The following is an 11,752-nucleotide window of genomic DNA, read 5'->3' as shown; positions in this document are numbered from 1 at the left end:
TGAACACTAAAACACATTTGTCTGGCTGACATCCTCCTTATCATATAGATCTTTAAAAGATCTCTCTTAAAGATGCTTCTTAGGTACAGTAAGTGATGGAGGCCAGCAATATTAAAAATATTGCTGCTTTTTTAGTAAAAAAAATCCTCTTTTTGTTACTATTCAACTCAAAAAGGAAACAAAAAGAGGGAATTTGATGCTAGATTTAATAAACGTTCACTGCTAAGCTCATATTAGCTGTAGATAAACGTGAACACAGTTGTGCACAGGAGGACTGTTAATGTTGCCACCTACTGTATCACGTCCATCTATATATTTCCCTATATTTATGTCAAACATCCAGTATGTGTTGATTTGACATCAAACATGAACCTGAATTAGATTTTATTTTAGGCTGCAGAAGCTGTAATCAGTAAGGTCAGAGTTAAAGGCTACGAAGACACAACCTGCTTCTCCACAAAGTCTGTTTACTTTCAGTTACGAGCTTTTCAGTCAGCCTGTCAGTCACTCACTCAGGTTTGCAACAGGTTTATAGAAACCTGAGCCGTCGTTTCACTTCCTTCTCTACATCCTTTAACTGCACAGATGACTGGCTTTCCTAAGATCCTGGAAACTGTGTGTGTATGTGTGCGCACGTGTGCTCGTGCACATGTGCGAGAGAGAGAGGGACTGGGCGGTAGATCAAATGCGTGTGACTAATGGATCACTGTGCAGAACAGGAGGACATGCATCAGTACAGTACACCAGGTACGAAGCTGTAGGTGTGAACCGTTAATCTGTTAGGAAATAAAATGTTGTTCAGTCAACAGTACACGAGTCTGTCCACACACAACCAGCTTTATTTGTCTGTTTGCAAGCAAAACTAAGATGAAATAATCATTGAATAATTCCTCAATAAAACAATGATCACTAACTAATCATTTTAGCAATCGACAGATAAATTAAATGAATATATTTTCATTATTATACTTTTATACTTAACCATTGTAATTATATCTTAACTCTACAATATACAGTTAAAACTCAAACCAGCTGAGTTTACAATTACATTAAACAAAGATAAACATCAACCTGATAACTGGCTTTAGTTTTCATTTGAGTTTAAGTCATGTTCCATGTTCTCATCCGGCACTAGAACATGTCGATGGATCAGAAAAACATGAAGAACAGTTTAGAGATATTTAAAAATTTAAAGATATAAAGAAGGAGGAGCAGAATCTCAGTGTTTCTTAGTCTGGAGTGATGAGTAGTTAAATATGTGTTTTCACCTTTTAACATCAGAAGGACTAGGCCAGAGAATCACCGTCATTACCAGCTCACCAGACTGACTAACGTTTAAACAGACTTTTCCCTTAACAGAAGAAAAAAATACCAGTTGTGTTTGTTATTTGCATAATCTCGTATTTCTGAACAGGTGTAAACCTGCTTTGATTTATTTTACACCATCTGGTAAGTGAAGTTCATTTAAACAGGAGCACATTTGGACCCAATTAAATGTGACTGGTAAGATCTTAACTGGCAGAACATGTAGTGGATGAAATGAGCCACTGATGACGTTGTTGTCCCAAGATGACAGTTTATATCGAAGCAGTGAAGCAAAGGATTTAAAACAGAAATCTGAATTCCACTGTGGTTTGAAAATTATTTACCAGACGGCAAAGGGGAAAACTATTTTAGATAAAGCGTCTTTAAACAGAACTACACCGAGTAAAAAACAGGAAGTGTTCTCCATGGAAAGTTGAGTTCAGGTACAGTAGCTGCTCGGTGACTCACTGGGCTCAGTCCTGATGCAGTGACACAAACACACCTACTCTGGGAACCTGACTTCCAGGAGGAAAATAAAACCTTTCGAGTGCGTTAATCTGCTATAAAACCACATTTGGAATTTCAGCAAGTTGATTTATAAAAAAAGAAAATGCAGCTATGGTTCTGTCAGCTGTCACAGACTGAGGGGTATATGATGTTACAACAGATTTAAGCAGTAATGGTGAGGGTTGAAAGCTAAATCATTCTATATCATTATTTACTGAGACAAAGTACAAACACAGCTAAGGTGCATTTCCTACTTCAGAATAAAGCTATAAAAACATTTCTTCTCTCTGTTGTGTTAAAATTGAAATTGAAAAATAAAAGCATTGTCACATTTTCTAGATTATTTAGACAAACTACTGATTACAAGAGCTGAGAAATTAATTTTCAGACGTTCAAAGGTAGTTGGAAAGGCCACACTAACTGGGAGAGGACCAGAGAGTTCTCACCTGCGGAAGTGAAGCACGTCAGCTTTTTATAACCTCACCATAACGCTGCCTGTGTCGTTGTAAAAAAATAAAACTGTCTAGGATATTCTGGGCTGGTCTCCATGTTTACACACACATGCACAGCTACATATGACACACAAAGAGAGAATAAACCCACTTATGCTAATGATGTTTTGTAGTGCAAATGTTTGTACTGCACCAAAATAAAAACTATACAACAGTGGGGAAAAGGAAATGGAAGAAGTGTGCCACCACACTTTATCAAACAGCAAGTTTCACCACTAACCAACCTTTTATCACGCCTTTTATAAAGGAACATTACACTGTTTTAGTGGATATTCCTGACCACAATGCGCTGCCAGTCATATATAGGAAAATAATGAACTGTATTGTGTGTCGTTTCTCCACTCTATTGTCCTCTGTGATGTTTCTATATCCAGTGATGGATCATGTCTGTTTAGAAATCCTAAAGTCTGTTCTTGCACTATGGCGCCCTCTTTCGAAACATATACAAACCAACTAGCTTGAGTTAAAGTTTGAATTACTGAGCTGAGACTAAGTTGAAGGAGGATTTATCAAGAAATATTTGTATGTGGGTGAGAATGAGTTCATGTCTCGTCACTGTTGTCTTTATATTTTGCAGTAAATGTGGATAAATCACTGACCTCTTGTGTTTTGTCAGTTAATTAACAGTCTGACATTAATGAAACAACTTGTCTTCCCACAGTAAAGATCAGTATCAGTTTCATCTGGAAAATTCTGAAAACACTGGAATTAATTTATTCTCTTAATCATTAATTAAGTGTTTCTCACCTCTTCAATTGTAGCTGGTGCAAACACCTTCTGGTCTTCATCTGAGTTGCTTGTCACCTCCACTGAAAGCTAACAAGAAAAAAACAAACATGTATATTAAAAACGATCAGAATGAATCTATGATCAACTAGAACACTGCATTATTCAGTGGGATCTGGACTAAAATAGAAACAACATGAGGTGATTGAGGGAAGGTGCATGTCGGTCATATTAAATTCAGAACTGAGTCCCAGCTCCAAAAGAAATGTGAGAACTTTTCCCATAATTGTGTACGTTGTGTAAAGATAATATATATATAAGACAAGACAAACTGTGCAGAAACTACAAATCTAAAATAATACCTGCTTCTTTTTCACAAATCAAACAGCTGATGTAGATGTTACAGGTTTGGATAAAGGTGTTTCATGACACTGGAGACTGGACTTGTGACAAAATACTGAATAATAAGTATTTTATATTTGTTTAACCATTAAAACCACGTTTCTTGTTCCGTACCGTACAATTCAACCTTCAACACGCTACGAGCACATAACATGATGTTCGGGTGTTATGGAGAAACGTGTCCCTCGTCGGATAGCGATAGAAAAACGTTTGTTTGTTGAACAACAAAGAGTTTGTGAGAATTAATTGGTAAGAGTCAAGTTGGAGTGTGGTAAAGTTAGGGGACCACACATTAACAGGGACGCACACTTCGTCGTAACACCGCGTCTTTGTGTTTCAATCGCGGCTGTTCGGCGCCATCTTGTGATGAAGAATGAAAACGGCACTACTGTACGTCGCCCGTGCGACGTCACATGACAGCTCCTTCCTAATTGGCTGTTGGCCAGGCTCGGGTCACATGACCGTGATCCCGCACTGTCCCGTGTGAAGCTTCCGTCGGTGCTTTGACTTTGTTTTTCTTGTTATTGTGCTCTGAACGACGACATTACAGCCTTAAATGTTATGATGTGTACAGAATAAATGTCGACGCTGTTTCCTGTGGACTGGACGGACGGTAACACAGGTGGGTTGACAGTTTTATAGAGATGAGAGTGACTTGTTTTTGTTGTTGTTGCTTTGTCAGCGATTCTTCAGCTGTTCACTAACCGACGGCAGGTTCCAGGAATTCATGTGTTTTAAACACAAAATATAAATTTACAGTCAGGAGAAGGTTTGTCTGATGTCCCATCCAGTAGCTTATTAAGTTCATGTGTTAAATGCTCCACATTAATTAACGTAGCTCCAGGTTTTAGCCACAGTTCAGCCATTTGTACAACATGAGCCACTTGACTCACAGTTGTTTTCTCTAGTTTGATTTGTTTTCTGCAAATTCAGACTTAACAAGTCTCTTTGTCTTCTGCTGCTCAGTTGTCATTTGATGCACAAGTCGGGTTTTAAATATCTGCCACACTTATCATAATCTAATCTACTCATTACTAACCAACCTGTTCTATGTTGTGATATAGATCACCTGCTTTTTAAAGTTCAGTGGACAATGTTTCACTAAACTGTGTGAACTTTTCAACCTTTAGTATAAATTTGAGTTTTGAAATAAGTCAGAATCCTAAATGTCCCATTTCCTTATTCCAGACTCAGTTTCATTACAACCCAGCTTCATTTTTAATTACACACAGCAGCTCCAGGATTCTTGTAAATGCACAACAGACCATGTGGGATAACATAAGAAAATCAAAATAATAAGAAAGTCAAATGTGATTAAAATGCTGGTTCAGTCACAGGGATAAAGTGTAGAATCACCTCTCTATATTCAGTTATTGCCCTCTTCCTAAAATTTTAAAACTACTGTATGCGTCCCCATTGGATGCATTTTTACAGCCACATTGATAATGTAGGAGTGTGTGGACCAGTTTTTCCTCTGTCCACCAATTCAGAAAAATAAACAAAAGACTGTCCATCTACTTTTTGTTAACGGTAGGGCTCTAGCAGGAAGTGTTTTGTTTTCTTTAAAATAATAAAGTCAGATATGTTGAAGAGCTTGTTTCCTCCATGTGCACGACTTCAAAACTCCCCAAACCGAACTGTGTGAGGACAAACCAAAATACTTTGAGCCCAGTAAACTTTACTTTCTATGAGTAGCTGTGATGACTCACATGTTTCTGTGGAGACCTGTCAGCATTTTAATATTCAAACTTCCTCCGCGTGATGTCTAATGTCAGATGTCACGCGACCTCAGTTTCTAGTAAACAGTTTGTCCTTATTTCGAACATTATTCACAGTAGTTCATGTTCTGTGGTTCTGATGGTTGTGACTTCGGCTGCAGGCAGTTTGTCAGCAGCTGGACCTGTGTGTGTCTTTGTCATGTAGATGAACTGTGCAGGTTATTCTCTGTCAGTGCTGTTGAAAACATCTAGAAACTTCTCTTTGTGAAGTGTGTAAAGGGTTAAACAGAGCCGTGTGTGTGTGTGTGTGTGTGTGTGTGTGTGTGTGTGTGTGTGTGTGTGTGTGTGTGTGTGTGTGTGTGTGTAAAGGAGAGACAATGGTCTTTTACAGTAAATTACCATTATCTCATTACTTTAACTGTGTACATTCCCCAAGTTAAACACGTTTATGAGTATGTGTCATTTAACCAGAAGCTGTAGATTCCCTGTTTCCAGTCATTCAGTTTTTGAAATTCACTTTAAACATTTAAATTTATTTCGATTAACAAGTAATTTAGATCAAGTTTAAATGTAATGAATTTTTTCTCTCGTGTCACTTTGAGCTGTCAACTTGCTTAAGTTTCCTGGTGCAGCGTCAGTTTCGAGTCTTTGCCACAGAAACGTAACATGACGTTTCTTCTGTTTGGTCTCAGAGTCGTGGAACGTCATCTGTTCTAAACTGAGCTGACTGAGCAGATCGATGCAGATGACATTTTGCCTGTGAAGTTGTGACAATGGACATCGCTTACAAACAGGTAGAGTCCGGTGGTTTTTCAGACTTTGCTTAAATAAATCAGTTCAGTTGATGAACAGGATTTTTGACTCTTTTTAACTTTTGATTGAGTTTGATTATTTGCTTAAAGCTGACATCCTAAACATTTACTGGATATTGTGGTGCAGCCAGGACGATTAAATCAGAATTCAAATACTGTTGAGAAATGTAAATGATATCAATTAATTCATAAATGACAAAATTAGATGTACACAGAGGCACAGTCAGTGTGACTGGCAGGAAGCCTGCTGTCTTTTATTAAAGGAGTTATTTCTGTAGTCCACATTTGGTAATGATCTGTATCACAATTTTCATTTCAAGTCAGTTTATTGTTTTTATCTCCTACTCAGTTGTTTTACTTCTCCAACATAAGTCCACAGAGTTGCCACAGAAAACAGGATTTACGGACGTTTGGCAGCTGGAAAAAAATTACTGACTATACATTTATCTTATATTCATGTTTATTGAAGTGGTGGTTACATCAATGTAAAAGCATCATCAGGTGAAAGTAGTGACGCCTTTCAGCACTCCCACCTTTTTAAAATAAATGACCTTATGTTGTTTTTAGTGGCAGCTTTCATCATATTTTAGAGTTTCAGAGTTGCACTAAACATCCTCAGAATTCTGTGCTGTAATTAACATTTACTCCTGATTCCTGTAGCTGGTGGAAGACGAGGAGCGGAGGCGAGAAGACAACAGGAAGGTGCAGCTGGTACATTACAGCATGCACACACACACGCACACACACGCACACACACACGCACACACGCACACACATACCGTGACATTTGTACTTACCTGCATGTCTTCACAAATGTTTTTCAAGGGAATTAATCTTCAATATTCAGAGATAAACAGGATTTGAGGAGTCAACATTTGTCACAGACCATTAGTAACCTAGATGCTCTCCTTACCAGTATTCCAGGACTGTGATCGCTCTCATCACTGTTGTTACTGTGCTGCTGGTCTCTGTCGCCTTCTACAACCTCCTGACGCCGAGGGTGTCCTCCTCCCAACCTGGCCCGAGCAGCAGTTTCAGTCTACCTCAGGCTGAGTCCTGTTCAGACCCCTGCACGTAAGCAAAAACCTGCACACACACACACACACACACACACACACACACACACACACACACACACACAATCCAGAGGCCAGCATGTTTATTCAGGCTCAGGGTTATAGACTGTGTCTTTTCAGGTTCATTGCTGCTGATTTATTATTTAAATGTTATTCAATATTACTGTATAAAGAGCGTTTATACCTTCAACATCTGTACATGTAGACTGGCTTCACATCAGAGTCCATTCCTCATCTGTTCTTCTGCAGCTTGTTGTAAATACATGTTGATTATATTATGTGCAGTGTTGGTAGAAGTAGACAAACGCAATATTAAATCAAAGATCTAAGTACTACTCTCTCCACTACAAGTAAAAGTACTGTCTTAATTTCATTACTCAAGCTGAAGTGAAACAGCAGGTGACAAAGAAATCAACACATAAGATCTAATTTATCAATTCTTCTGGATATTATTAACCACGACATGGCCTTTTTTATTCTGCTCAGACAAATGGTTTCTAAAAGGTCCCGAGCATCATCATCGTAACAACATTTTATTTATCACCATCGACATCACATGTCAAACTATAGCAGTAAGCTAATATTAACCAACATATGGATCTGGCTGATTCATCGGCCTCCTCAGGCAGAATGAGGAGCACAGATGTTTATCATCATCATCATCATCAGAACGTTTCGTGTCTTCTCCTCTGTCAGGATTGTCCTGGTGGAGAGCATCCCTGAAGGGCTGGAGTTTAATTCCAGCACCACTCACCCCTCCATCTTCCAGGCCTGGCTCAATCTGATGGCCGAGGCCCGCAGCAGTCTCGACATCGCTTCTTTTTACTGGACGCTCACCAACAAAGACACTGAGACTCATGAGCCTACAGCCTATCAGGTCAGAGCAGGACGGGTATTACACACTCTATAAGAGAATTAGATCTTAATTCGTTTTCATTATTTTAAATACGTTTATGTACTTTGTCCACAGGGTGAGACCGTCCTGAAGGAACTAGCTGAACTTTCAGGGAAGTTGTCTGTTCGAATCGCAGTTAACAAACCACAGATGAGTTCACAGAAAAACGACCTCAAGCTGCTCAATGACTCAGGTGACTGAGTTAATGAATCCAGATATTCTTTTTAATACTGAGCAATCGCAACTATGCTACCCAACCCCTGTATTTAGTTTGAGTGTATTTCTTTAATCACTACTACAGGTAAAATGTACTTTTATTTGGTTCATATTCTGTAGCCTGACATCAGCTCACATCAGATTGTAATATTATATTATAGTTTTATTTAAATAAAATAATTTCAAACTAGTCGATTAGTAGAAACAAAGGTTCATATCATCTAGAAATGATGTTAAAATACATTTCTAAATCGATGATGGCTGCTAAATTAGTTAGTAGTTCCTAAAATATAAAAATTTAAATTAATGTATCTCAGAGCAGAACACAGAGGTCAACGGTGTTCCCCAGTCAGATTAAGAGTTATTTACTGTTGTCTGCAGTGATTCTGGTTTATATTTGTGGTGTGTGTTTGTTTCAGGTGCTGATATCAGGGTAGTCAACATGAAAGAGCTCACCTCAGGCGTCCTTCACACCAAGTTCTGGGTTGTGGACAAGAAACACATTTACATTGGCAGCGCCAACATGGACTGGAGATCTCTCACACAGGTAAACACACAGAGTGTGTAGAGACATAAAAAGCATGTTCTTATTATGGGAGTATTTCTCTATTAGCGTTTTCAAAGACCTGTTTCCGACTTAAATGGAAAACAGAAGGTCAAAACTGATGGTTTTATTGGAGACCAGTACGACCACAGCAGTGGGTAGTTCTCATGATGAGGAGTCTCTTTTGCTGAGAACTTATGCTTCTTTTGCTTTTTAGAGGAAGTTTTTGTGTTGGTTTAAACTTTCAGTCACGCCATGCTGATATCATCATTTACTTTAACACATGACAGTCATCAATATATGAAACCACATCTCATTTTCAACTCACTGTTGGTGAAGTGTCACTGCCAACATCATGACCCATAAAAATCTGATTCTACCAAATACAAACTGTTTAAAATCTCTACTGTTGCCAGGTAAATGTGACGCTATAGAAGTTTCATGTGTTCATGTCAATAATAATAATTATTATAATTATAATTATTATTATTATTATTATTATTATTATTATTATTATTATTATTATTATTATTATTCTGCTGTGGCTCTGCAGGTCAAGGAGCTGGGTGCGGTGATCTACAACTGCAGCTGCCTGGCTGCAGACCTCGGTAAGATCTTTGAAGCCTATTGGTTCCTTGGAGAGAGTCAGTCGATCCCGTCGCCGTGGCCCGCCACCTTCTCCACCCTCTACAACAAGGACACACCTCTGCAGCTGCCTCTCAACAATACTAGGTCCAATGTCTACCTATCGGTGAGATACAGATCATTCTTCATGTGAACTACCACTACTCCAGCTGCACTTTACTTCTACTCAATGCTTTTCTGCAGTCAACCTTGAACCTCTCCTTCTTTTCTCTCGTCACTCTCTCTCAGAGTTCCCCTCCTTCCTTCTGTGCAGCCGGTAGGACTCCCGACCTTCAGTCCGTCCTCAGTGTGATGGATGATGCTGAGAGCTTCATCTACATTGCCGTCATGAACTACCTGCCCACCATGGAGTTTTCACATCCTAAAAGGTGAAGTAGTTCTTTTTAAGCAGAGCTGCGGGAACAGTTGTTTCCTGTTTAATGAAACCATCGAGGGTCTTTCTGGGTGTTTTGTTGGACAATTAAAAATGCAGCATACAATTGAGACACAGCTGCAGGTTCAGTGTAACCATGTCTTCATCCTCTGCAGGTACTGGGCGGACATCGATACCCAGCTGAGGCGAGTGGCTTATGAGAAGCGGATCAAAGTGCGCCTGCTGATCAGCTGCTGGGCCAGCACTCAGCCTGTCATGTTTCCCTTCCTGAAGTCTCTGGCCTCAGTTTATGACCCTGAGAGCAAACTGGACATCCAGGTGGTATGTAGCTGTTTGTTATTTCCTCACAACACGTCCATGAGTCTGTCACTGAGATTAGAAGCTGTATTGTGCAGATTATGATGCAAAAACAAACCTCGTGACCACACCTGCTTCCTCTGCAGAGGCTGTTTGTGGTGCCTGCAAATCCAAGACAGAAGAAGATCCCCTACGCCAGGGTCAATCACAACAAGTACATGGTGACTGACAAGGTGGCCTACATAGGTAAGACTGCACCCACGGAGTACCCCAATTAATCATCAGTTACAACCGACTGTACACACTAAATAATGCCCACCAGTATTTAGCATCTGTCCAATCGGCCCTTTCTTTAAGAGAAGATGATAAATGGGTTAGAATATAACATGCGCCTTTCTGTCCTCAGGCACGTCTAACTGGTCCGGTGACTACTTTGTGAACACAGCTGGCTCAGCGCTGGTTGTCAACCAGACTGACTCTCAGTCCCTGGAGCCAACCGTCCAGTCGCAGCTGAAAGCTGTGTTTGACAGAGACTGGAGCTCTGCCTACAGCACTCCTCTCACCCAACACTCAGACCTCAAAGACTTCTGTTAGTCTCAGCATCAAGTATTACAAACACTATATCAGTCTACATTAATGGGCCACTTCTCTTCAACAGTGCAATAGTTACAGGGAACATTGAAACCAGTCAGATTGCAGCTTTCGTGCCTTTATGTGAAATCAAACATTTAACTTGTCTGTTTGGATCAAAGCTGGACCAGAGCGAAATCAGCTGTTACACAAAACCAGTGCCAAATAGATCCCAACAGAATGGACTGTGGTATTTTACCAGTGTTACCTGAATTTCTCTTCTGGGATTAATAAAGTTTATCTTATCTGATCTTTAAAAACCTCCAACAGACGCGTATTCAACTTTTAATTACCGAATCGTGGTTTGTGTCATGTCGTGACTCTAACAGCAGGGGGCACTGCTTCAGATTTCCAATCAGCTCATCTTCATGCTTTCAGCTCCCTCACTCCCCACATGTGAGTTATCTGTGGACTGATGCATTAATTTTGTACAACTTCAGCCTCAGTGGGACCCTCCTTATCTCAGGGAGTTTCTTTTAGTTTTTCCTTTTAGTTTGCTGTGTCTGTAAACAGGACGAGCCTCTCAGTCTGCAGGACTGTTTTTAAATGAATTAATGCTGAACTCAGCTGTGTGCATGCTGGATTGAACATTTAAATAAGGACAAACTAATTAAATTTCCACTGTGTGGAGTGACAGAAACTGCTAATTAGTGGAGCGGCAGTTGTTCTGGTAACTTTCCAGAGGAGCAGGTTTGCAAGTAGCAGCATGTTTAGAAAAAAACAGAGCAGGTTTTGTGTACATGTCATTACCTCCTTCCTCTTTATAAAGAAACTACTCTGAATAAATGTGTTGGGCTCAAATCTGTTCTTCGAGGTTTTTCTTCTACAAATATATTCAGTTATTTTTTTAAGTCATTCTTTAAAGGACTTTATCTCCAGGTTTCTTTCAGTCTGTGGGTGTTTTCATCTTAGAGGGTTACGAGGAACCTGTACAGGTCTTGTGTTCAGTGGACCTGGATTAGCCCGACAGATGCTTAAGCTGTGAGGTACTGACTTTATCTGATGATCCACTTGAAACTGCTTAGTAACTGCTCTGACATGTGGAGATATCCCTCTAAAGAATCTTTGTGAACACACGTTTCCACCTGCAACAT

General features: G+C 39.7%; 1 protein-coding gene across 2 annotated transcripts; it reads left to right on the top strand.

The window, feature by feature from the left end:
- The first annotated feature begins 3,910 nt into the window (after nucleotides 1-3,910).
- On the top strand, nucleotides 3,911-11,463 carry pld3 (phospholipase D family, member 3). 2 transcript variants are annotated; one of them, XM_026379020.2, is made up of 12 exons: nucleotides 3,911-4,074; nucleotides 5,863-5,964; nucleotides 6,643-6,684; nucleotides 6,899-7,056; nucleotides 7,755-7,935; nucleotides 8,029-8,146; nucleotides 8,589-8,716; nucleotides 9,267-9,464; nucleotides 9,587-9,726; nucleotides 9,887-10,052; nucleotides 10,175-10,274; nucleotides 10,435-11,463. In XM_026379020.2, the coding sequence occupies exons 2-12, from the start codon at nucleotides 5,944-5,946 to the stop codon at nucleotides 10,620-10,622; spliced, it is 1,440 nt and encodes a 479-aa protein (XP_026234805.1). In that variant the 5' UTR covers nucleotides 3,911-4,074; nucleotides 5,863-5,943; the 3' UTR covers nucleotides 10,623-11,463. The 2 variants fall into 2 exon arrangements, with proteins under 2 accessions (XP_026234805.1, XP_026234796.1); XM_026379011.2 differs by having other exon boundaries at nucleotides 6,643-6,693.
- Nucleotides 11,464-11,752: the final 289 nt, after the last annotated feature.

This window comes from Anabas testudineus, chromosome 13, assembly GCF_900324465.2.
Source record: "Anabas testudineus chromosome 13, fAnaTes1.2, whole genome shotgun sequence".
Classification (NCBI taxonomy): domain Eukaryota; kingdom Metazoa; phylum Chordata; class Actinopteri; order Anabantiformes; family Anabantidae; genus Anabas; species Anabas testudineus.
This window is presented reverse-complemented; position numbering and strand designations above follow the sequence as displayed.